The 27213-nt window shown below is 44.3% G+C and overlaps 1 protein-coding gene across 4 annotated transcripts; it reads left to right on the forward strand.

The window, feature by feature from the left end:
• Nucleotides 1-2146: 2146 nt before the first annotated feature.
• On the forward strand, nt 2147-17258 carry LOC119378472 (NLR family CARD domain-containing protein 3). 4 transcript variants are annotated; one of them, XM_037647601.2, is made up of 2 exons: nt 2147-3790; nt 6206-6603. In XM_037647601.2, the coding sequence occupies exons 1-2, from the start codon at nt 2502-2504 to the stop codon at nt 6387-6389; spliced, it is 1473 nt and encodes a 490-aa protein (XP_037503529.1). In that variant the 5' UTR covers nt 2147-2501; the 3' UTR covers nt 6390-6603. The 4 variants fall into 4 exon arrangements, with proteins under 4 accessions (XP_037503529.1, XP_049267727.1, XP_037503530.1 ...); XM_049411770.1 differs by having other exon boundaries at nt 6278-6603; XM_037647602.2 differs by lacking the exon at nt 6206-6603 and adding an exon at nt 3862-4609.
• Nucleotides 17259-27213: the final 9955 nt, after the last annotated feature.

The raw sequence follows: 27213 nt of genomic DNA on the forward strand, positions 1-27213 counted from the left end.
AGCTAGTGTTGAAGCTAGCAGAGGATAGTAGGGAAATGAAATTAACTATAAGCATAACAACTGTAACAACTGCACCTGTGACTGTAACGTACCTGCAGTGTGCCTGCGCGCGCCACTCGGCTATGTATGTATCCAGGGAAACTTTCCTGAATGAAGCAACGCCTGTCCTGTGTATCTGTGTTCCTTCTTTGTCTTGTTCGGATTCGCGCTATCCAGTATTGAAGAATATAAGCACTACATATCAGCTTATCGCGTCTGGTGTTGGTAACACCCATGTTGCTGTTGGCATCGTTAGGCAACTGCGTGCAAACAACTGGTTATATAATACATACGCGACTCTTCAACATATGAGTGTGCGTATGCCACTTCCACATATCTCTAGCGTTATTCCGTAACGTTTCGCTCAGTGTGAAAAATTACGCCACAGTCATATCACCCCGTGCATGCTTCGCATAACATCGATTCCCACAGTACGTGGTGTCTGCCGAATGTTTTTTTTTTTCTTTCTACATTGTATTATAACTTCGTAATTGGAAAGCACTGACAGTGGTTTATTTATTTATTTTAAATACTCTCAATGCCAAACCGCGTTACAGAGAGGAGTGGTTGATACATCATTATAGAATGTTATGCAAGCCAGCTTGTACAGATTAATAGTGTAGGTTGTTAGAAAGATTGGAGTAGTTCATTTTATACGAAAATGTAGGAACAGGACTGCGGCGAGAAAATGTCATCATTTTACATTGTTTACGTTTGTTCTTTCGCGATAAACGACACAGTCATCAGCATAAAGTCGGATATTAGATATTAAATTGCCTGGTAGATCGTTGATGTAGATAAGACAAAGCAAAAGCCCAAGTATTGAGCCTTGTGGCACCTGCCTCCAGGATCGGAAGCACTGCAGCTTCCTACACCTCACCTGGTTTCGCAGCACTGCCTCAGAGATCGATCCACGTCTGACCAAGCTAACCAAGCGGCTAATGTCGGCTGATGTCACGTTGACGTCATAATGACGTCACAAATTTTAGCAATCTGTGACGTCATTATGTTGTTTTTTGCGTCACATTGCGTTGACGCTGCGGATGGTTACTTTTCGTCTTTGATAAAGGCCTCTAAGGCGAGATTTTTCGGACACACTTCTCAAAATTAAAACGTACGTCAGTGGCGCAGTCAGCGGTGCGATTCAGAGGCAGTTCAGAGGGGCGAGCGTGAAGTTCAGCGGTAAAAGAGGAATCCAATGAGGCGAGAGAAGTTTCTGAGTGAGGGGCTTCTAATAAAGTTTGTGAATGACTGACTCAAGGGCTTCAGCTTCAAATAAATATGATTAAAGGGAGAATGACACGAAATTTTGTGGCTGATACAACCTGTGTGCTGCGAGTATAGCTTGGAAGGTAATTTATACGAATTTTGAAGTTTGCATCCCTTATACATATCTTGGCTTGATTGTCAGTTCTAATTAACGCTGTGTCTACTAAAGAAAACCAGCCTCTAAAATTCCGCTTCTTGCATTCATTCATAGTGAGGGTCTCGTTCTGGCAGATTTTATGCCTAGAGGTAGTATGTAAGGAATTATTGATCAGCTGCCAGCTCGTAAAACGATCACATGCTTCAAGACGCCAACGGCTAAAAAAAAAAAAGAAATTGAGTGTTTCCACTTCAATTTCTTGACATTTATATCACAACTACCACAAATAACATCCCGTATACCGAAGGGTGGCTCCACTTCTCCAACCTCGTTTGAAGTGGTTCTGAAGCCTAAAATAAGGCATTTGTGTAGCTACCATTATCTCTACAGAGTTAAAAATAATATCGGATACAATCAACTAATTACATTACAGCTCTAACAGTGACTGCTCGAATGACATCTTTCGCTTGCGTCGTTGCACGCGCGACTATTTTGTTGCCAGCGTATCCATGCGATCAGCATTGTTCTCCTTATCTACCAGCTTGCCACTAAATTACTGGACGCAGAAGACGCCCCTCGCTTACCGCGCGCGCGCGCTTCCAGACCGTAGAAACGAACAGGTTCGGCGCAGTAGCGGCGCGGCGCGGCAGTTCGCCACAGTAGCGTCAGTAGCGTCACGCGGAAGCCGGCGCTCTACTGGCGCTTGGACAACTTGGGCAGTTTTTAGGTCACTCGTCACCTGCATATCGCGCTAACAAAGCGTGTTGTTGTTGTAGTTGTTGGGTTCGTCCGCAGCGGCGTGATCTGTGTTTTGCCCATTGGAGCAAAACGGCGAAATTTCCGGAGTAAGATTTTGCACCGCCTGACGACGGGCCAGCATGCACCGAAGGCCGCCTATGCGCAGTTACAAGTAGTGTACCGAATGCCCATCTGCGCCCGATGAGGCTGCTGTCGCCCTCTCTTGCTTTGCGAGCGTGAGCAATGACGTGAGTCACGCCGGATATATACGCTCCTATCACTCTTATCGCTATCTTCGTTGCCGGGGCCAAGCGCATCTTGGCGAACAGCTGATACGCTTGGGCGGCAGTCAACACCCATGGACTGTCTGACAGACGCCTTACTACTGTGCCAAGATTCGGAGGCACTTGTGACAGAGCCGAGAGTCGAAATGGACAGCGATGGTTCCGGAGAGCCGCCGCAGGAAAAGGCCGCTCGCTTTTACGTCGACAATCGCGTCCAGTACATCCGCGGGTTCCTCGCCTCCAAAGGCGTCGACTTCGACAGACCCTGCACCTACGACAGCGACGGCGATTGCTGGCTGTCGGGAGCACTGCCGCCGTGGAACAAGATACTCTCAGCGGTGTGCCTCGAGCTCATCGAGCTTCGACCGGCCACGCTCTGTCTCCGCTCCATTGACGTGGACTCCAGAGGCAACATAAGTGTGGAAGCGCTGAACTACGGCGGGTATCTCTTCACGTGGCTACCCAAACAGCACGCCTGTGTGCAGTCGATATGCCTAGTTGAAAGCCTGCTGTTCAAAAAGCCGGCGTTCGCGCTCAAGCTAGCGCTCGGATCGAGCGCCCGCTTGCGTCATCTCACTCTCAAGGGCGGCCACTGGACGCCTTTCAGCGAGCGAGACCTGTCCGACGGCATGGCGGCGCTGAAGACGCTCGAGACCTTCGAGTTCCTCAAGCTGGACATCACTTCCCGCAGCCTAGCACACGATATCGCCGCCCTCCTGCGGGAAAACGGGAGACACCTCCTCAAAGTGCGCTTCGAGCGCAATGACCTCTCGCAGTGTAGCACAGCCGTCATTCTCAAAGCGCTCCTCAAGTGTCAGGTTCTCTCTGAACTCTCGTTCGACCACAACAACCTGAACAAGGACAATGTCGAGGCGCTGGCCGCGGTCGTACGTTCCCTCCGGAACCTGAAGAAGCTGACCCTTCACTACAGCATGTCGGAAGGTGGACCCTCCGGCCCCATTGCAAAGGCCCTAGAGAGCAACACATCACTCGAGGAGCTAAGCTTGAAAGCCTGCCATATTCCGTTTGAATTGCTCTTCGAGGCTCTGCAGACCAACACAACGTTGAAGGTGTTGGACATGGACTCTTGCCCAATGACCTGCAGCGAAGTGAGGCACCTTGTCAGAGCCCTGACATTCAACAAAGGCCTGCGGACAGTACTGCTGCCACGCTGCCACCTGGGAGACGAGGGCACATTGGAACTTGCCAATGCGATGGCTAAAAACGACACGCTCGAAAAACTCAACCTGTTATATAACGGGTGTGGTGCTCGGGCTGTCATGGCTTTCTGCCAGTCTCTGATGAATAATCGCAGCCTAAGGAGCGTCAGCTTTGGACTAACCTCATTGTCGGATCAGGAGAGGTACGTAAGACAAGGTGCATGAGCTGCATTTGCAGGCGAGACAGGCCAATTGGTGTGTTCTGTCTCTGCAGGTTACCCTATGTCACCTTGAACAATTGGAAAGTCGTTAATGTGGCCGACTTCAATAAGCTTTGTTGATAAAGAAGTTGCTGCGGTGGGCCACTGGTTACGATCGTTGGCTGCCAGCCTGAAAGACTGCTTCGGTCCCAGCCGTGACGGGCGGATCTTGATGGAGGGGAAATGCTGAAGCCTATACTCGCGGAGGGGGGGCAGGCGATTCGAATTGTGCAAGGGGCATGCAAATTCTTTAAACCCAATGTTTCTTTTTCCGCATTCAGCATTTTCTCGGCACAACACATTTACGACAAGGTTTTTAAAATGGTGCATTAACTATGCACTTTAACTTAATATTCGCCTATTTATACAAAAAACATCAGCTAGCTAGTTCCAGTAGTTCAGAAAGTGAAACACTGTTTTCTTAAAAATTTTTTCACAATTTTGTATACAGAGATATTTTGCATAATCTGCAGTCATAGTACTTCTGGGCCAGTATGTCGGGACAGGCTGCAGCGCAGTACCAAACATCCTGAAACCATTGAATATTCAAGAGAGACGACCAATATATCACAAATCAGGAAGACATATTAATACCCAAACAGAACATAACCTATAGTGATTCATGTCGCAAAGCAGGCCCGTTGCCAGGGAAGGGGGGGGGGGGCACCCCCCCCCCCCCCGACATTTTTATGATGCATGGTGTTTTATCAAAAATAAATAATGAAAATCTGCGTTTTTCTCAAATAGTCAAGGCTTTCAGCAAGTGCCCCCCCCCCCCCCCCCGAAAAAAATTCCTGGCTACGGGCTTGTCGCAAAGCCTAAGTTAGCACTAGTACATGCAACCAAATTTTTATACACATTATTGATATTTTGCATATCGCTTGCTTCTCCTGTTGCTGTGCTATATGTATTAATGAGCACTAACAGACAGTAATGCCAAGGAAAGTATAGGGAATGTTATTAGTAGTAAATGTAAGGTAAATGTGAAGAAAGAAAAGTGGACGAAAAGATAACTTGCCACGGGCAGGGACCGAACCTGCGACCTTCGAATAATGCGTCCAATGCTCTACCAACTGAGCTACCGCGGCGGACATCACCCCGTCCACTTTATGGGGTATATATGTACAGGGGTGGTCAGAAGTTCCCAGGCCGCAACGCCCGGCCGCGGAGCAGCGGCTCGCTACTATCGGGGCGCTGCCATCGCAATCGCGCCTTGGCGCAGCTGGCGTCCAGCGTGTGCGTGGAAGGGGAGGAGGGTGTATCCCCCTCTCTCTTTGTTGCTCTCCTTCATAAGGAACCTAGTTATAAACTACTACTGTGCAGCGCTGCTTATTCCACTAAGATGTTCCACCTAGCCCCAACACAAGCTCTTCTGAATACATTTCGGGCTCCGACCAAGCTCGTATGCAGCGAAATGGCCTGCGAAGACGGCTGATAGAACCACTGCAGTGCCAATGGAAAGTTAAACGCACAACATTGTTTTCCAGGAAGCCGAAAACCACGGTAATCTATGTGGTGCCTAGCTAAATGTGGCCGCAATCATGATGCGTCAGTTTTCTGGAAGACTGCCGCCTCGCTACATGCTGCACAGTAGTAAAACATCGACGAGCAGAGAGTGAGAGAACATGACGCACCGTTTATACGTCGCTTTCTTATCAAGGAGAGCAAGAAATGGAGAGGGGTGCCCCTCCCCTTTCACGCATACGCTCGACGCCAGCGTGTGCAAAGGCGTGATTGCGATGAGAGCGCCCCGATAGCAGCGAGCTGCTGCTCCTCAGCCGGGCATTGCGGCCTGGGAACTTTTGACCACCCCTGTACATTCAAACGAGGGAGCGTCAGTCAGCGCAACCAGTAGCCATGACGGCGAGTGTGAACACTCTTTTTTTCTGCCTGTTGGCGTCACGTAGCATGTGAACTTATTACGAGCGGGCAGCTGACCAATAATCCCTCGCATGCTACCCGAATGCATCAAATCTGCCAGAACGAGACCCTCGCTATGAATGAAGGAAAGAAGTGGAAATCTTAAGGGCTCGTTTTTCTTTGTTATACACAATATTAATGAGCACTAACAGACAGTAATGCCAAGTAATGGCAGAGCATCGGACGCGTTATTCGACGGTTGCAGGTTCGGTCCCTGCCCGCGGCTAGTTATCTTTTCGTCCACTTTTCTTTCATGACATTTACCTTACATTTACTACTAATAACATCCCCTATACTTTCCTTGGCATTACTATCTGTTAGTGCTCATTAGTATTGTGTATAACAAAGAAAAATGTGCCCTTAAGATTTCCACTTCTTTCCTTCGTGGGGCACGACATCGCGCCAAGCATGCCAAGCTTACGGTGGTTGCTCTTACAGGCTGCCATTTTGTGGATGGTGCCTTCCGTACATCTTCATCTGTATTGTGACTTGCCCGCTGTCCCTCTTCAGCTGCCGCCTGCTTCGGCAAACCGCACGCCAGTTCCGGTGGGAACAAACTACCCCATCTGGCAACCTGGAATCGCGGCACCAGGTGGTGGCACAGACTGCGCGGGATTCATAAGCCAGCCAGGAGCCGTCTACTTCGGGCACGACATCGTGCCAAGCATGCCAAGCTTACGGTGGTTGCTCTTACAGGCTGCCATTTCGTGGATGGTGCCTTCCGTACATCTTCATCTGAATTGTGACTTGCCCACTGTCCCTCTTCAGCTGCCGCCTGCTTCGGCAAACCGCACGCCAGTTCCGGTGGGAACAAACTACCCCATCTGGCAACCTGGAATCGCGGCACCAGGTGGTGGCACAGACGGCGCGGGATTCATAAGCCAGCCAGGAGCCGTCCACTTCGGGCACGACATCGCGCCAAGCATGCCAAGCTTACGGTGGTTGCTCTTACAGGTTAGTTACCTGAAAGGTGCCATTTGCTACAGAACTAGTAATTATGTCATAGTTGCGGTGTCGTGCCCACCCGAATTCATAGATAAGATGAAGCGTATCAAAGACATTTCTTCTGTGGTGTGCCGCGCTTTGTGTTCTTTATTGTTACTTCTCACCGGTGACGTGGAATCTAATCCGGGCCCTATGACTAAAGCTGAAGCCGACACATTTACTCAAGCTCTAGACGCCATATGGAAGCTTGAAGAAAGCCAGGCTACCTTACTGGCCGAATTGAAAGCTCTGAAAGAGAAGCATATTGAAGCCACCAACGAAATCCAGTTGCTTACGGCTAGAGTCGCGGCCCTAGAAAGCACTACCACGTCACCACATAACACAGGTGTATCCGAGGCAAGTGCCAATGCGTTGCGTACAGTATCAAGCCAAGTGACAGAAATTTCGTCGCGGTGTAATAACTCAGAAAATAGATTACGGCGCTCTAACCTTCTTTTCTTTGGGCTGGACGATGAACCTAAGGAATACTGGGCAAAATTTGAACAGAAAATAATCGACTTCTGCTCAGAGAAATTAGGCATCACTGTGACGGAACGGCAATTTGAACGTGTGCACCGAATAGGCAAATATGCAGAAGACAAGCGGAGACCTATAATAGCAAAATTAGCGTTCTTTAAAGATAAAGAACAAATCCTATCGTCTGCACACAAACTAAAAGGTTCCGCATTTTCCATACGAGAAGATTTTTCACTGGAAACTCGGCTGTCCCGAAGGAAGCTGATTGAATTCGCGAAAACGCAGAAAAGTGCGTATAAGCTCTCTGTGAACAGGCTACACATCGCTTCAAAAACATACACTTATGACTCTGCGACGAACACAGCTATCGAATCTGTCAGATAGCTACAGCCAGTGCTGGGCAGTATCGAAGATACATGTATCTTAGATACTATCTTAGATACTCTATGGGTATCTTGTATCTGTATCGCGATACTTCTCGAAAGACGAGTATCTGTATCTGTATTTCCGATACATTCGATAATGTATCGTGTATCTTAAGATACAAGATACTTCTATCGCAACACAACCGTGTGAAACAATAATCGCTGGCCAAGCTCCGCTTCTCAAGATGGTACCGGTGCCACTAAGCCATCTGATTAAGCCTTAGGGCAATGGCGCAATTTTATTTTTGTTCTAGAGTACCCCAGTGAGGGCAGAAGATGAGGAAGTCAAGCGCGCGGACATCTACGCCCAGCCCACGTACCTTTTGTCTGCTCGATTTCTTTTCTTTTTAGTTGCGCCAATGCCGTGACACCTGCTCTTAGCCACTGTCCTGCGCCGTGTCTATCGCGCAAATTCTGATATTGCTACAGTGTCGTTATACATACTGAAGATTCTCTTGCGTCTTGCGTCTTGCTCCGTAACGAAATGTAATGCGTGCAAGAATGGGGTTCCTTTGCGTCGCGTGGATTTTACATATCAGCGATTTGAATGATCTCGTGGATGTAAGTTTGACTTGCATGCCATGAAATTACTCATATGCAAATAAGAATCTAACAACGTTGGCACCACTGGTACTGATGCTAGATCTAAAAGAGCAAGCGTTTACCTAACAAACTATCTTGGCATGCCGTATTTTTCACTTCTTGCTACATTTATTCAAACAATTTATTAAATCATAATTTGATTATTAGTACAAGTGCTTTCTTAGCTGTCATTTTACATCCCTTACATTACCTAAGTCTCTGCACTGTTTTTCCGGTCTGGTCACCGCAGTATGTCTTTTGCAACGCGCTCCCAAAATAAGATCTCTGCTTTATTCTTTTGTCTACTTTAATTCCACTACTGTTTACACATTTACACGTTGCCAAGACAATTTTGCAAACAAATATATAATTATGTGGACGTACCTTGAGTAAACAGTACAAAATATTCTGCTTACCGCTTAGGAAAATAACGAAATTGAGTTTGCATTATATAAATGGAAATCATTAGGAGGCATCTTAAAGATGTTAGGAAGGGGATTCGAGAAACATTGTTTTACTGAATGCTCCGTTTTACTCACCAGCGTCCCAACGAGCCGTTTCAGGCAATTTTCCATAGGCACTGAATTTTCTGTTGTCTCAACAGGTTATTTGACAATACTGCATGCGCATAGCTATTAAGGGCGCCGTCTGTATTGTGTTTCTGTACTCACTCAATGTGAATGTTTGATACACAACCACCTCTCTATTTTACTTATATTTGCTTTGCTGTTTTAGGCCTTCTTAAATATTTTTCGTATTACTAATCGCCACCTAATGGGAGCTATAAGCGGCAATAGCGCGAATAGCGGCGGTGTCCTGCGAAGCTTCGTGGAACTATACAATACGTCTGAGACGTTTCTGTGTTGCACATGTTCCCTCGTTGAAGAATAATTGCTAAAAAGATTGCACGTTAGTGAGTATCTCAACAAAGAATCCTTTACGCCCGCAGATAAGTAGAATATGACAATTCATTGCAGTTTTATGTCATCTACGTATACACCAGGGGTCTCAAACTGAGCTTACAGCCAGCGGGCCGTAGTCGCGAAATTTAGTTGCAAGGGCCGGGACAGTGAAAATGGTGGGAGAGAGTTTGAACAAAATGACGTTTGAAAGGAAGCCTTTCCCATATCTCATATATAGGTCATTTCTGAAGGGGATTTGGAGTCAGGATTCGAGAAACATCGATAGCGATGTAGAGAATGACTGATATCTCGACGCGGATTCTGAAATATTGTTTTTGTTCCACGGTTATGTTTTAGCACATGGTGACCACATGTTCCTCACGAAAGGAATGCTTGAGACCAGTCTGTCCGTGCAGCTCACGAACACACTTATTTAGAAAACAAAACCAAATGAGACGAAGACGGTGATGTGTGCGGGCCGGGCCGCTAGCGAAATGGCTCAAACCCCTAGTATACACCATGCGCACCCCCCCCCCCCCCCAAAAAAAAAAAATGTCGCTACCAGCGTTGTTGCTGCTGTACACCTGTCCAGATATACGGTATTGTGCAAGCTGTCTTTAACTGACAAGGTAAAAGTCCACACCGGTATTTGCGCCGTCGTGAGAAGGCTTCTGATTGAAGTTATTGTGATTATATGGCAACCTGCTAGATGGTCGGCAAGCTGTGCAAAAAAGCAAGTACCGCTGTCAGCGAACTGGACAAAAAGTTGTCCTGTGAAGAAGCTAAAACAAACCCCAATAAGTTATTTTGGAAGGAAACTAATGTACTTTGAGCAAGAAGGTCAAAACGTTTAAAGACTAAGAGACATTTCATTAAAGTGGAACAAAATAGGTCACAGTTAAGAAATTTTGAAGCAGACATTTTCGTGCATAGGCGTTTGCTGCTATATTATATGGATCTATAATAACAAATTTGAGAATGTATCGAAGTATCTTAAGATACAATTGCCAAGTATCGTATCGGATACAATTTTTGCGGCAGTATCTTGTATCTGTATCTCCAATACTTCTTGCCTGAGTATCTTGTATCGTATCGCGATACAATTTCAAAGTATCTTTGCCCAGCCCTGGCTACAGCGTTGCATGCGCGTACAGAATCAACGACCGAAACATGCTAATACCTCATTGTCGCTGTCAATCGCTAACACACGCAGCATTATGTCGAAGCAGGATTTGATCTCTGCTTTTCTGGATGACAGTAAATCCGATATCATTGCCTTCACAGAAACTTGGCTAAATCCTGCTATCAGTGACGATGAGATATTCGCCTCAGCTAGCAGTTATCACATCTACAGGTGTGATCGCACTGGTAAAAGAGGAGGCGGTGTTTTGGTCGGCATAAGGGAAACCATTACTTCATTTTTGGTCAACACTAATTCTGACCTCGAGATAGTTTGGGTAGCTTGTTCAGTCCCTTCCTCCAAAATCCTTGTAGGCTGCTGCTATCGTGCGCCGGACTCGGACTCTTCTTTCATTAATATGCTACGCGACAGTATAAATAACGCTTCTGAAATTTTCCAAGCCGATATAATTTACTTATTAGGCGACTTCAACTTTCCGCTCATTGATTGGGCCACACTGTCATCGCCCTGTCACATGTCAACTGAATTTCTTAACTCTAGATTTCAACCTCTTTCAAAATGTTCTGAAACCTACACGTAGTCCGAACACTCTTGATCTTATCCTCACGACCGCTCCGGAAACAATACGTAATACAGATTACTTGGACGGTTTCAGTGACCATAATTTACTCAAGTAGATATAAACATACCCCTTCCCGTAGCCGGTGTACATAAAAAACAAATTCGGGACTATAATAAAGGCGATTATCAGGAAATTAACACACAACTAAGGTTATTTTCCGAAAACACTCTCCTGCCGTATTTCCACAATAGATAAGTCGAAGAGAACTGGCTACTTTTCAAGCAAGTTTTGTGTACGTTAGTTGACAAGCATGTTCCACTGGTTAAAATTAGCAATGGTAAATCAAATCCATGGTTCAATAAAAAGCTTCTGAGAATGCGGAATAAGAAAAAACGGCTTTACAATAATGCTAAGTGCTCGGGTAGTTCATCTTCTTGGCTTAAATATAAAACCTACATAAAAGCATATTGCGCAGCTTAAGTCAGGCTAAGGAGAAGTATTATTCTAATGATCTACCCACACTACTGAAAAACAACCCAGCTAAATTTTGGAAAGTCATAAACCCTACCAGCGAAAACCAACACATCTCATTGCACGACTGCAACAACGTCCCTCTCCCAGCTAGCCAGTGTCCAACAGCATTTAATTCCTTTTTCACTTCTGTCTTCACGAAAGAGAATAGTACCAACATACCCAACGTAGCTGAGTTCGATTACCAATTTATGGAACCAATAGACATTCAATTAGAGGGTATAATTGCAGCCATAAATAATCTTAAAGGGACACTAAAGGCAAATAACAATTTATGTCAGAGTGAAAGCCCAATGTATGACAACTTCTAAAACGGCAATATTATCAACAGCAGTGCCCTACTTACCGAGAAATTAAGCTAAATGTATCACATGATGAGCGCCACGAGTGGGACATTTTCGAAGTGATCCCATGACGTATGGAAGTCGGCCTACAATAAATCACTAGTAATCAAACTAGCAGCAGTAAAAAAAAGAACATTCCGAGCATCAAAAGACGTAATGAAATGCCGTTTGTTCGTTTCCGTTTGATTCATGGAAAACAAAACCTCCGTGGCGTTGCCATGGGGAACGGCGCGCGTGGTTCAAAGGTTCCGTTTTCGCCAAACTGCGCCTCGCCCGTCGCAGTGGTAGTTTCGGGATCGCGTACTGCCGTGCGTGTTTTGTGCGCTCGTGAAAGTCGCTCTGACAGAAAGTTCGACAAAATGCCGCATGCGTGTGAAATTGCCGGATGCCCGAATGGTGCACAACGCCAGTGCTGCAGCAAGGAAACCGGTGTGTCTTTTCACTGGGTGCCGCGGAATGAACCCTTACGCTCGAAGTGGCTTAGTGTCATGCCATTGCGCTAGTGTGCTTAACAGTCAAAACATCTGCGTGTGTGCTCGCTGCACTTTCGTACTGAGGATTACGAGACCAACCGCAACTTGGTGAAGGCTTTGAATGTGCCCATCCGAGCAAGTCTTTGCCGCAGCGCCGTTGTTGCCACTGTGGGTCCCGCTACTTCCGCTCGGCTGCTACTAGTGTCGGCGGCCGTGCAGTAAAAGCGGGCAACGTTGGGCTCGGCAGCAGTGACGTATGAAAGTCGTATTTTCAGGCAGGAGATTTGAAGTGCGCTAACGCGATGCGGACCACTAAAAACGTGATTTTATTTCAAAATAAGCACTTCCTTGGCACAAAAGCAACACTACGAGGTTTCTGGACCGCTATTTCAACAATCAACGTCTACTTAATATTTGCCTTTAGTGTCCCTTTAAGCTATCGTCTTCATGCGGCGTGGATGGAATCAACTCAAAGGTGCTAAAGAATACAGTAACGGTCTCAAGCAAAATACTATTCGTATATTCCGACAGTCTCTCGAAACAGGCATGATACCATCTGATTGGAAGTTGGCGAAAATAATTCCAATATTCAAAAGTGGAAATAAAACCTCATGCGAAAATTACCGTCCTATTTCGCTTACGTGTATTTGTTGCAAAATTCTAGAGCACATCATCGCTTCACATATTTACAGGCATCTGGAATCCAATCATTTCTTTTTCAAAAATCAGCATGGTTTCCGAAAGGGCTTTTCGTGTGAGACTCAGTTGTTTGAACTTACCACAGAGCTTCATGCAAATATGGACAATAATTATCAAACTGATTGCGTGTTCCTCGACTACTCGAAGGCGTTCGACAGGGTTGCACACTGTCGCCTGATATCGAAACTTTCCGCCCTGAAATTAGACTCCTTTACATTATCATGGCTTCGCAATTTCCTTTCGAATCGTCAGCAGTACACAACAGTTAACAATTTCTCTTCATCCCTATCTGACGTTTCATCAGGTGTACCACAGGGCAGCGTACTCGCGCCATTGCTTTTCTTCATATTCATCAATGATCTTCTGCAGCACGTCTCTTCTTGCATCAGGGTGTTCGCTGACGACTGCATTATTTACCGTCCAATCCAGAACAGTGAAGATCACCTGTCACTCCAAAACGACCTCGATGTAATTAATGGTTGGTGTAGTACATGGCTCATGACATTAAATGTCTCAAAATGCAAAGTAATGTCGTTCACACGTAAACCTAGCATATCCGAATTCTCTTACAGCATTAATCATTCCATTCTATCGACTGCAACACAATATCGGTACTTGGGCGTAATACTGACACCTAATCTATCCTGGTCCGACCACATTAGGGCAATCTCTGCCAGCGCCTCGAAATCACTGGGTTTCTTGAGACGTAACTTGAAAGCTGCACCACCAAGCATTCGCAAATTATCTTACTTAACATTGGTTCGCCCTCAACTAGAATATACCTGTTCGATTTGGTCTCCCCATCAAAAATACTTAATTGATTCATTGGAAAGAATCCAGAATAGAGCAAGCCGCTTCATTGCCAATAACTACAGTCCGCATTCCAGTATATCACAAATAAAACAAGAACTTTCACTCCCGCTCTTGAACATTCGTCGCGACATTGCCTTGCTGTCATTCTTTCACAAAATTACACATTCCTCCCGAATCACCGTTACTGGTCTGCAAAAACCATATCTTATTTCACGTAGACTACACAATCATCTTAGCTATTCCCGTGTATATGGCTCAACAAACGCGTTCAATCAGACTGCACTTCCACGTGCTATCCGTCTGTGGAACAGCTTGCCTGACGACATTGCATCCCAGACAAACTTTGATACATTCCGTCACATCTTATCAAGCCACTTCACAAACCTCAGCAAGTAGATGCCGTATCATTATTCATTGGTCCGTTTTTGTGATTGCCACATCCATGTGCGCGAGGATTCTGCCTTGTGGCCGCTGCATGCGCGGGAAATGCAGTTTCGTTCACGGTTACCATGCGTGAATCTATTGTACATGTTGAACTTTTGTACATGTTGATGCTTTTTGTTTTGTACATGTTGATGCTTGTTGTTTGACTTATTATTTTGGAATTGTTTCTTTTGTATTTTTTTCCCAGTTTGGAGGTGTATATATGTATTGCCCCCCTTAGTCAATTGTTTCTTTTGTATTTTTTTTCTAGTTTGAAGTATATATATGTATTGCCCCCCTTAGTCAATTGTTTCTTTTGTATTTTATTCCAGTGTGACGTGTATATATCTATTGCCCCCCTTAGCCAGCTGTTTCTTTTGTATTTTTTTCCAGTTTGAAGTGTATATATGCATTACCCCCCTTACTCAATGCCCCCCATGGGGCCTGTAAGGTACTTTGAAATAAATAAATAAATATGTATGACATACATTCCTCTTCAACTAACATTTCTACACTGCTTATTTTTTTCCTGCATGACTTTTTGTGTTTATTTTCTTAATTGTTGACTTATTTGATCTTTATAATAGTATATTGCTATATTTCAGTTCACTGTACCTGTTTGAAACAGTAGGCCCAGTCCATCACTGTGGCATAGTGGTTATGGTGCTCGTCTTCTAACCCGAAGCTCACGGGTTCGATCGCGGCTGTAGTGGTCGCAGTTCACAGGAGGCGTAATGCTAGAGGCCCGTGTACTGTGCGATGTCAGTGCATGTTAAAGAACACCACATGGTCCAAATAATCGTGTTGTGGCTCATAAAAACCCACAAATTATTATTAGTAGCAGGCCCAGTCAGGTCTCACTTTGTGGTATTAGATGGGAATGCTTTCCCATCTTTCTGCTTGTTTCTTCCTTCCTTCCTTAGATGTGAAAGGAAATAGCAAGTAAGAGACTCAAAATAAAGTCCTTTTTCTGTGTGAATTGTACTCAAGGAGGCCGGTTGCTAAAATGGGTCCTAACACTTGTCTTATTTAACAATTTGACACATTAAGTATTGGCATGTCTGTACCTATGTTTATAAAGGTTTTGCTTTACAGGAGGGAGCTGTCTTATCAACTGAGCCAAAAAGAGTGCTATGGTCTCATTGCGCTGCCGTGGGTGGATGCTGACCTGACTCCCTTGACGATAGCGCTGACGGCGGATGCTCAGTCTCTCCGAGAACTTGACCTCGGTGATGTGGACAACTTCTCCTGCTCTCTCTTGTGCTCACTTTTTGACGCTCTCGCCAGCAACACCGTGGTCAGAACCCTGAAGTTGGAGGCACGGCACTACGATTGTCGTCTGGGGGAAGCTCTGCGCAACGCGTTGATCTCCAATCGGTCCATCAAGAGCCTGGAATTGGAACTGGGCATGAATTCTTTTCAAGGCACCTTCGATTGCGATGTATGCAAAGCCCTCCTTGTCAACGTAACAGTGGTCAAGCTGACCCTATTTGCAAATGGAATTGGACTTCGCCCTTCGAAGTTGTTTGCCCAAATGCTCAGTCAGAACAGGACTCTGACGTCGATTACACTTTACTCCAGGCGTTTGCAAGCAAAGCGAGTGGAGATGATATCTCGGGGACTGGTCGAGAACAACGTTGTGACGTCTTTCGTGACCATGTCCTTGCCGAGGAATCGTGCCGCGTTCCGTATTCGGGAGGCGATTGGACGAAACATTGGCTTGCTCAACAGGGCGGCGAAGTTTGTGATGCGGACCACGCTGACGAAGCGCTCTGCCCAGGCGTTTGACACGTTGCGTGTAGCTCCTTCGTTCATGTCGCAGCTTTCCGAGGTCACTGGAAAGTCTGAGCAAGAAACCCTGGCAGCCGTTGAAGCAGCAGACAGATACATACGTTCGCACTACCTCTACCTCACTGGTGTCGTCAAGTTTTCAGTGAAGTGCTACCCGAGCACGCAAACACAGGTGGATGCACTGAACGATTACTGCTGGCAAGCGATCGCACAGTTCCTTAAGGTTTCCGACGTGCGTGATGAATTATAATCTTGGAGTGCTACCTTCTCGTGCTTGGTATTTTTCTGGTACTGTGTATGTACGCTGTTACTCCCATACGTTGAGTTTACGCACAACTGCAAGTGTGGTTTTTGGAAAACCTGACATCAGAAACGTTTTTGTATGATGTACAGTGCCAGTTCCTCAAGTTATCCAGAGTGCTTGAAGAACAATACTGCTATACGAATACAATATTTGTGTTTTGAATTATTTGTACAAATGAGACACATGTCTGTCATTTGTGTTGTTTCCTGTGCTGCTCAAGCCACTCGGAATTGAGCTAACTAGCTGGGCTTATAAGCTTTGTTACAGTAAAGTAAGCTTTTTTGAAATGCTTATTTTAACATGTACCTGAAAATTCCTTTTAAGAAATTCTATAATGCAATTTATTTTTCATTAGAGACACTATGTAATCTTCCCATTGTGCCTTCACTTTTGTCTGTACCAATACTTCCCTATAAAATGTTTTCCCAAATGTTCTCTTCATGATGTGGCCACTCTGGTTTGGCAGTGACATTTGGCTGTTGCTAAATGTCGTTTCAGTCTCCTGTCCCAGATATATGACAGCAACATTTGAAAGAAGATTATGGTGGAAAAACAAAAAGCGCATTCACACACAGGGTCAACTGAAGTTCCAGGCATGGGGTGTAATCTCACATAATCCAGATGATTAACTCTAGACAGGGGCAACCTGAAGCTTAGCCATCAGTCTGAAAAAAAAAATTGCTGGAATGGCAATTATTGCTCAAGAGTGAAGCCGTGCCCACCAAGAGATGGCGGCTGCGGCCGCCATCTTAGTAGGGGCATGATAAACAATCGGCGTTTTGCGAAAGGGAGCGCTTCCTTTGCACGCCCGGCGGCTAGGTGGCGTGAGCCGCCGCCCGATCTTACCTGATCTAAAGGGTACAGCCTTATGTACAGAAAGCAATTTTCTGCGCAGCTTTGTTTTTGACATGAGGTATCCTTGACATGTGTTTCCTCCTCTTTTCTTCTCCCCCTCTTTCGTTTTATTTGGGACGTGTGATAAAAAGTGCATATATATGCAGCGACCAAATGAATAAAGCCAGTTGATAGTTTGCACTCTTTCCGTTTACTCTGTCCTTCCTTCCTGTGTTCGTCCGTTTGAATGCGCAACGATTCCCACCACGAACATGCACCAACTCGCCCAGCAAGAAGTTCTTCTAAAACACCAACAGTTAAAACTAGGGGTGTGCGAATATCAAATTTTTCGAATACGAATCGAATACGAATATCCACCTTCGAATATCGAATCGAATATCGAATATCAAAGGAAAAATGTCTCCACAGTAACAATATTTTATTTAACATGTAGCTATTTGAAAAAAAAAACATTAACAGCCTGACTGGCAACATAAGATACACTGCTATCTCCAGAACACAATGTCTAGGCTAGCACAATGCACATCACAACACAAGCAAATATCACGGCTCAATGAAAGTAATGACTTGATGTTATCATGCAGAAATATGAGTTGCTCCACATGATCAGGCAGCAGGCGCTCCCTTCTAACAGAGACACCCCCCCCCCTGCCACTGAAAAGGCACGCTTGCTTGGAACAGAAGTGGCTGGTATAGGGAGGTACATGGGACAAAGCTTTGCCAGACTGGGGTATCTGAAGGTGCGTATACAGTCCGCCACCAGTCACATCACTGTCTTTCTTCAGAAGTGGTCCCGCATAGTGAACGAGTGGTAGTGCGGCACGTTACGGCCGCATGATATTGAAAATGTACGGTTACATGATCGCCAACAGCGCTGCACGTCGGAGATGCACCAGCAATAAATCATACGTATTGGGGCGCTCGTCGCAGGCAGATATCGTGCCTCCGTGTACTTACGATGTTTATCGCTCCTCTCGGCAACGTTTTTAGCGATACGAACGCAGCAGAAATGTGGAAGACAAGTTATTTTATGGATGATAATCGAATCGCATATTCGAATTTGTCGAATATTCGAAGTTAATGAATATTCGAAACTTTTCGAATACACGATTTTCAAATCGAATACGAATATTTCGAATGTAATATTCGACGAATATTCGAAACTTTCGAATATTCGCACACCCCTAGTTAAAACGTACATTTTTAAAGATATACAGTTCGCATCAGAGACAATAATTATACGTTTTCATTTAAAAACCTAGTTTATTCTTTGAAGCACATTGGTCGTGAGTGAACACCCCTCAGATTATATTCGCATTAGCGCTGCTAGAGCTACTCAATGTAAAAATATAACATATTGGCTCTTCAAGTAAGCTCAGTTCGATCCTTCGCACACAATGTCGTGATATATTTTTTCTCCTAATGCCATTTCTGTATTTAAATTACCAGTACACACCTTGCTCACATGACAATTAGCAATACAACTCATTATGTCAATAAAAAAACGGCGACTTATGCATCGGTAGAGGGTAAGGTTAGGACAACGTCACTAGACTATTTTGCTAACCTAGTCTAGTAACGTTGGGTTAGGCATCATCTCTCGCACGAGCGTTTCTTTTCTCACAGGCTCCATCCGGGTAACTTGAGATCTGGAGACTTTTCGTCCGCTTGCTCCTTGAAAACCCCTCTACGTCTGGGTACTACCTAGGCAACTGTTTATCCCTAAGAGACCCAGCCAACCCAGCCACTCAGCTGCTTGTTGATGGCGCGTGTTGTTAAACTTGTCTACGAATGCGAAGTTTGAGCGCGCGCGGATGGTGATCTGCGGCCGAGGTGTGTATGATACTCCTGTCACGCTGTTACTTTCCGTCCGTTCCAGTTTTTACACCCATCGAACACTTCGAGATTGCCCCTTGCTTTAGTTAAAAGGCCTCGCAATTTCTGAAGATGTCGATCTTGTAGACGACGAACTTTTTGCATGTGGGTACGCATTTGTACTTATAATAGCGTAGCTGAAAGAGGCGGAGCGCACGTGTTGCGTCCGGGACGCGCGTTCACAGTGAATGCGCTGCGGGCTCAGCGATACCTGGCGATACTGTCTCCCCGAGTGACAATCCACGTATGCTGGCGAAGTGAGAGTCAAGTGCGCTCCGTGAGCGACACCCTGGACGGTACTTTAGCAACTGTTAATCGTTACGTCTGGGCGTAACGCTGGACACCGCCTTTACATCGCATTTGAGCCCTATGGGTGTTAAATTTATGAACAGCGATGGCCGCCTTCTTCAGCTTGAGCAAAAGACCCAATCATGATCAAGAAATTCGATGTGGATCAGGTCCGATTGTGATCGAAAGGGGTTGTGTGACACCGGTATTATGTTTTTCACCGCTTGTCTGAAAAGGCTGAGTGAGGAAATCGGTGTCATATTCTCAAAACGCTGCCTAATGCATCCAGCAAAGCTGCTATTGCCGTGGCAGTGAAATCATGCCAGCTAGACATGTATTCAAATGTGCATGGTCATTCTTTTAGAACTGACCTGTTTCATTGGGCTGTAGTTTTCCTGCAAATTATTCGATTTTAATGCAGCTTACGGTAAAAGATTCAGGAAGAATGAAAATTTACTGGCTCGTCCCATTTTTTTATGTGCAATGCAAAAAAAAAAGAATAAATAATAAGGAAAGTGTGAAATGCTATAGGAGGGATAGCTTGCGTCTATAAAACTAAAAACTCTTAATGTCATGCGGCATGCCACACACGACTCGTAAAGGTCTGTAAAAGTTATAAATCACTTGCCATACCGCAGGTGTTGAAATGACCACCCTGCATGATCACACACTTTTTAATGCATTTATTAGCACGCACAAAGTTTAATGAACAAGTGGCATCGGTACTGCAAATTATTTGACACCATGATGCTGTCACCACATGCTCTAACTAGGACTTTTATATTTTTCATATTAGTGTAACGTAAAAGTTGCCCATGCAGACCTGCAGGGAGTACTGAAAAACCCAAACGACATTACAGACAAGCACAAGCAAGGTTTGGGGCTTTGCGTAGGCAGAGTTGCTTTGGGGAACGCAACATATAAATCTGCAAGAATTGGGCACACACCCAAGAGCCAGTATCAAGCATGCTCTTTACCTTCCCAGTGAGTTCGTAAAAACTTGCTTCACAATAAGTAAGCAGATATAAACACATCACAAAATGGAGTAGAAGTTTTGTTTTATCTGTTAGCAGGATACTGCAGGCCTTGAGCCCAGAACAGCAGGGCAAATGAACAGAAGTAGTTATATATGATACTTAAGTTCCTGTGTAGTAACGCCCTCATATTTCAAGTATCATGAATTACCAACTCACCCAATCAGCCATTCTGTTAGGTACTATATGTGGATGTGTGTGCATGTGTGTTGTGTGCGTGTAAATAAGTAATGAACATAGAAAAAAAATAGTTGGTTTAATAAACACATGAAGCACAAGGCTAACGAATACACAATAAGAATAAACAATGATCAATAAAAACATATCATTCACATGCACCAACATCATAAACAAATGTACGACATGGAACCATACAGGTGTATTACAGTTCAAGATTCATAGTTCTCATTCTCTTTGTGGACTGGTGGTAGTTTGTCCCAGTCACTTGATCGTTGAAAAAAAAAAAGTGTTTAAATGTCTTAGTGATCTCATTCATCTGATAGCTACAGGGTATAGATATGTAAAATGCAGCGATCATAGGCTAGTGAGTACAATCCTTGCCCCCAGTTTGAAGAACACACACACAAAAAAATAACGACTAATGCACAGGCCAACCCAGGTATAGCCAGGAAAAAAACAGAAGACTTTAGAATTCCCCTAGAAAACAAATACGACACCTTAGAACAAGAAGAAACAAAAGAAATAGAGGAAACCACAACTAGACCGATTTCTGAATCTGTAGTCGAAGTTGGAGGTAAAGCATCAACGGAAGAAGTAAGCAACATCTCTTGAACCACAAAAGACTGGATAAAGAAACAACAACAGATAAGTGGGTGGACATAGATAAATAGAATTTGCTTAGCTGTTAAAGCTATCAATAAGTATAAGCCCAGTGACATATGGAATTATGATATCAAAGAGCAGTGAAAAAGGTGATGGCATCGAAACAGCTACCAGGCAACTCTATAGGAAAGACCGAAATGCATGCAGTGAAAGATAAGCATGGTAATATTAATGGTAAACTGAATGATGTGGAAAAAGTGACAGAAGACTTAGATTCTGAAGTGTCCATTTTGCAAATAAGTGATTCATCCCCAAATGAAATCAAAGTAGAACAGTTCAGTAAATTTCCATTTGTAACTATCACTGAGGTTAGAAAGGCCATACGACATGTGCCTCATGTAAAAGCAGCTGGACAAGACTGCATAATGGTTGATTTTATCAAAGGTGGATGGGACATTATATTTGAGAAACTTGTGACAGTCTGCACACTGTGTGATAAGACCTCAAATGTGCCACCAAGTTGGAAAAGCATCAATGTTATAGTAATACACAAGAAGGGAGACGTAAAATACGGAGAATAGCATTACAGACCTACCAGTTCACAATCGCTTTTATTTGAAATTTTCGCACCGGGAATCTCAAAGAAATTTGCTGAAGGATAAGGTTGGGCTAGGGTGCATAAAGCAGAGATTCCTAAATCCTGATAGGCAACTTACCGCTGTCCCTGGAGCAGAAAGTGTACAACCATTGCATTCTACCAGTGCTGAAATATGTGGCAGAAACTTTGATGATAACAGGCGAACTTGAGGAGAAATTAGGGACCACACAGCATACCTCAAGGGAACCTGCAACACTTTTTCAACATGGTCAGAAAATGCTGCCGATCGGTAGTCGAGGTTCCTGAGAACACGTTAGCCAAACATTATAGCGCAGCACACAGCCTGGACTGCCGCGTTACAATTACGTGCGCTGCGGTCTGTTCGATTCTTAAAGTCGGCTAGAAACGCAAAGGAGCCCAGTCGCTCCTGGTAACTCTTCTCTCAACAAATGATGCCATAAACCCAAATGACGGCGGCAAATTATAAACGCAAACATGTCCATGAACCCTACAATGCCATTGGCTGATTTGAGTATTGTGAGCTGCATAGTTAGCGCGGCTGCTGCAAGATACTGCCACGTGCCCCTGCGTGCTCTCGCGATCACATTGAAAGTAAGGCATACGTTCGAAGAAGAAGAAAAAAAAAAGAAAGAACGTGCTCAAGGTTATGACATGCGCTGACAATTGGACGCAGCTTCTTGCCTCCTTTTCATCCCCCCTCTGCGTAGCTTTGAGCGCACTCGCTGGTGTGAAAAGAGAGAGAAAGTGCTTAAAGCGTGCAGCAAATCCGTGTAACTCCACTCGTATTTGACGGATTTTAAAATTTTTTCGGCAGTCGATTTGTGAGGCAATAAACTCCTTTAATGAATCCATTTGATGATTACTAGGAAGAGCGTTGCAGGGCCCCTTTGAGGTAGAAAATCATAGCCAAACATTAAGAGATTCAACAACAGCAGAGTGGATCAGAGAATGAACAGGCATAGCCAATGTTCTCGATGACATTATGTGCCCCTGCGTGCTCTCGCGAGCAAAAGGAAAAAAAAAAAAAAGATGATTGGCCTGGGCTGGCCACGTAATGCGTGGTACCGATAGTCGGTGGTCAGTTCAAGGAACGGAATGGATACGAAGGAATGAGAAACACAGTTGAGGACGGCAGTTGGTTGGGTTGGCTGATAATATCAAGAAGTTCGCACGAATTAAATGGAATCAACCAACGCAAGATGGCATAAATTGGAGATTATTTGGAGGTGTTTTTGGCCTACAGGAGACATAGACTAAACTGATGATGATGGTGATCAATGGAAAAACTTGCACGATTAATCTGCTTGAGAAAATTATTTGAAGAGAAAACAAGTATACCTTGCTTGGCTTGCTTCAAAAATGTTTACCAGAACTACAGTGCCGGCTTCCTACAAGACACCACAAATATTCGAAGTATCGTCTCATATTTGGGCCTTGTTCATATTGGGAATGGTACTTAGGTCGCGTGTGAAAATGCGCATGAAAAAACTGCTGGTGGTCAGTATAAATCCGGAGTACGCTCTAAAGCACAGCTCATAATCAGCGTGTGATTTTGCCAAGTGAAACTCCACAATTAAATTTTTTGATACAAATGAACACATTTTTTAGTCTGCATTTAAAGCTACACAGAATCAAGCTATGTTGTATAGATGATTAAGAAGATTTGGCGTATGTGTGGTCGAACCCAGTATGCTTACCTGAACCACCAGCGGCTGACAATATGTTCGAGACCATTTTTTCTTCCAGTAAATTTGGCTTGCCCATGCGATTTGTAGTGGTCATGTGTATTTTTTTGGTGGAAGTAAAGCGACGTTTTTTTTTTTTTTTTTGTAGGTACCACTGCAAGCAACTTTTCTGCTGGCACAGGCATGCTCTTGAGCTTTGCAAAGATATTCTCTAATGCTGGCCCAGCCCATGGCGCAGCACATTCATCAATTGTTGGCTTCTGCAATTCCTGAACGATTGCCTGTGCAATTTTTGTGCAGGTTCCCGGTTTCTCCTCAGATGTTCTTTTTTCCTTGATCATGTTGAGGCCAGTGAAGTACTCTTTCATTTCATTTTCTATGTCTTCTTTCATTGTCCTGGAGTCCTGCATATGGACAAAAATGAAGAATGAAGCACCATGCTTTGTTAAAACCATAACCTGAATAGTGCTGCTGTCGTATGATGAATGTTTTGAACTGTTTGGTCAGCTACTTTTGTTACTCTGCTGTTGTTCGCAAATGTTAATTGAAGCCAGCTGTTCGAGTAGAGGCTAGAACCAATTGTAAATGTGATTTTATTGAGGTGAAAGCCTTAAGTGCTTTATGAGATGTGAAATGTGACTGTCCGATGTTGTCTGCCATCGGCAACAGCACATATGGTATCCAAATTTGAAATTGTGATGACTACAGCGTACGTCAATAGAACCATTAGTAAATTAATTAATATTGCTGTGTAACAACATGCCCGATATTGTCTGTAACAATATGCCTGATAATGTATGTACTAAAGGAGAAATAAATATAGAAAGACATAGACAAAGACAGAAATCAATAAAGAAAGACATTGATATAGTATGTCTTTCTACGAAAAGAAATACATCAATAAAGAAAAGACATCGGGTGGGCGGGCCGAAAGAAACTGTCAAAGTGCTGTTGTTTCCGGAAAAATGCTTTGAGTTTAATATAGTGCAAAAGAATCGACGACTGGGCTAGTTGGTTGAAGTGCATGGTGTAAAATGAATGAAGTGCACTTGAGACGAAGACAAAGGAGAGACAACAGCATAGGCTTTACAGTTTTATATTAAACTGTGGACGCCAATTTTTAGCATAGTTAGCTGTGCAATGAATCATCTAGGGCAGGATTGTACTCAACTTGCATGGCTCAAGTTTATAGTGGTCATACCTATGAAAACAGCATGCATTCTTTTATTGAGTTAATGCGCCACCATACTATTCAATATTTTTAAGGTTTTGTTAGGTTTAGGTTTATTGCACAGATGAAGAGGCCCCTTGTACCCAACTACTAAAAAGTGTTTCCATAATGATAACTAAACATCAATTACCAGTGCTCACTGACAAGGGGGGGCGTAGCCAAGGGGGGGGTTGTGGGGGTTCAAACCCCCCCCGAAATTTTCAGTTTTGCTTGCATATATAGGCACGCACTCATACAAACGCACGCACGAACATACATAAAAGTATGGTTGAAACCCCCCCCCCCCCCACCCCACCCGAAAAAAATTTCTGGCTACGCCCCTTCACATGAAGTCAACTTTTACAATGAATTTATGATGTTCTTGTTGCTGTAGAATCAAAACGCTTTCTGTAGCACGCCTGAGTAATTATCACGGAAACGTATGAGACTAAGAAACCGCACCAGTCTGTTTGTCCCAGAAATTGTACTAGAGTGGTTCCACAATTTATTTTCCTAAGCTTGGCATCCATGATGCAAATGATTTGTTTCTTGCGCATGTTTCCCCCTGCGATTGTAACATTATGTCGTTAGGAGTGTACTTGCGTAATAATTTCCGACCACACTTGTTTATGATCTATTGAATGGCATCGTTAATAATTGATTAGAGAGCTTTTCTGCAGCCAGCTTTGCATTTCATTTTTGGGAATGCTCTGTTTTGACGTCAAGATGCAGTATCTTTAAACACTCTGTTTCTGCATATTGTGTTACAACTCTCTTTCAGTTCGTGGAAAACAGTGATTCTGGCATTGGCAACTGATGTTTAAGCTGTCATAATGAAACCATTTTTAGTGGTCAGGATCAAAGGACTCTTGCCTGTGCAGTAATTCTGAACTTAACAAAACCCAAATATATATAAAAGTTTTGTGCGCATGGCATAGTTGCTTATCACATGCGGTCCTACACATGTAGCGGATGTCGTTATCAGGATGCTCTGAACACGTGGTGTGTTAGTCCAATGAAGCATATCTGTGTGCTGTGTTCCTGCAATTAAAAATCAGTTCAAAGTTAGCGCCCAGTGTGTGTGTATTTTTTTGTTTCCCCGTGCCTCGAGTCTGGTGCGCGAGTGCGAGTTCAGCGTGCTACTTTGATCAATAACGAACTGAGTGTATTTTTGGCGAGTACACGAAAGCAAATCACCTTCGCTCAAACAGCAATAATCTTTTTTTTTTTTCATTTCATTATTGCGACTTGGCAAGGGGCGCGCACATCCATAGCCAATTCGATCCATATCCAAAGCAGTTTAAACCAACATGGCCGCCTCCAAAGTGACAGAAAAGCCAAACGCGGCGTCAATTTATCTAATTTCTAATAGAATTTCGAATTCAAGTAGTGAAACTCACCGAAGCTAATGTTACAACGCCCCCCAGCACCCGGCTTCATGCTCCTGGAAGGACCTTGATGTGTTGGTGTGCACAGTGAGGCAAGAAGGTAGGCGCTTATATTCTGCCTTATTTTTTGAACCGTTACTGATAGAGGTGCAAGTCAAATTTGTAGTTCAATATTGATGGCGTCTATCAGCGGACTTCGTGCAGAAAGCTTATGGTGGCGCATAGCTGGAGTTGTGAGCAGTATGTCAGAAGTTTTCGAGGATCTCGTTCTGCCGTTTACATGCACAGAACCTGTCTAGGCGTCACAAAAGTAATCGAGCTGGCAGTAGAAGCCCTTGCTCGTCACTAAGGAAATGAAAATGTGCAGGTGAACTAAGTAGCGCGCGTACTTGTGTGTCTTTTCCTATGGTGGTGGTTCTAGCGTAACAAGAAGCCAGCGGTCACACAAAAATAGAAAAGCTGCACAGAACCTGTGCTGGTCCGTCACACGGAGTTCACGTTTTCGCGCTGAAAAATGGTGAATGCCAGGCCATAGAATAAAGCAGGAATGTTTTTAACTCCTGTTTTGTTCATTTTTGTTGGCAAAAGCTCCTCAAATACTTGTACTTGAAGAGCAGTGCTGCAAAGTAGGAGAGATGTAGGGGTGAAACTGCGCAGACGAAGCGCAAATGTTTTCTTTTGAAAGAAATGTACGGCGGTAGCCAACTGCAAATGTACACGCTATTGATAATCAACTAGAGTGACTCTTGGAACAAATATTGGTACATGTTGTGACGTGCACTGTCTGGCTTTTCACATTACGTTATTGATGTTCTTGAAATGTTGAATTCTCAGCACATTTATGCGTCGTGTCGCACCAATTATAAGTAGGAATCATATACATGTGCACCGTTTATTACTGTTGCTGTTCATGGGAAACAAAAAACCTGTACACTAATGAAAAAAGCGCTGCGCAAAGAGATGCATGTGACTATCACATACCCCAGCCTGCAGTGAACTAGACCTGCCACGGTGGTCTAGTGGTTATGGTGCTCGACTGCTGACCCGCAGGTCTCGGGATCGATCCCGACCGCATTTTCGATGAAGGTAAAAATGCTTGAGGCCCGTGTGCTTAGATTGAGGTGCACGTTAAAGAACCCCAGGTGGTCGAAATTTCCAGAGCCCTCCACTACCGTGTCTCTCATAATCATATCATGGTTTTGGGACATTAAACCCCAACAATAAAAAAAATAAAATATAGTAATGCAGTTAGCTATAT

Source organism: Rhipicephalus sanguineus, unplaced genomic scaffold, assembly GCF_013339695.2.
Source record: "Rhipicephalus sanguineus isolate Rsan-2018 unplaced genomic scaffold, BIME_Rsan_1.4 Seq8421, whole genome shotgun sequence".
NCBI classification, from domain to species: domain Eukaryota; kingdom Metazoa; phylum Arthropoda; class Arachnida; order Ixodida; family Ixodidae; genus Rhipicephalus; species Rhipicephalus sanguineus.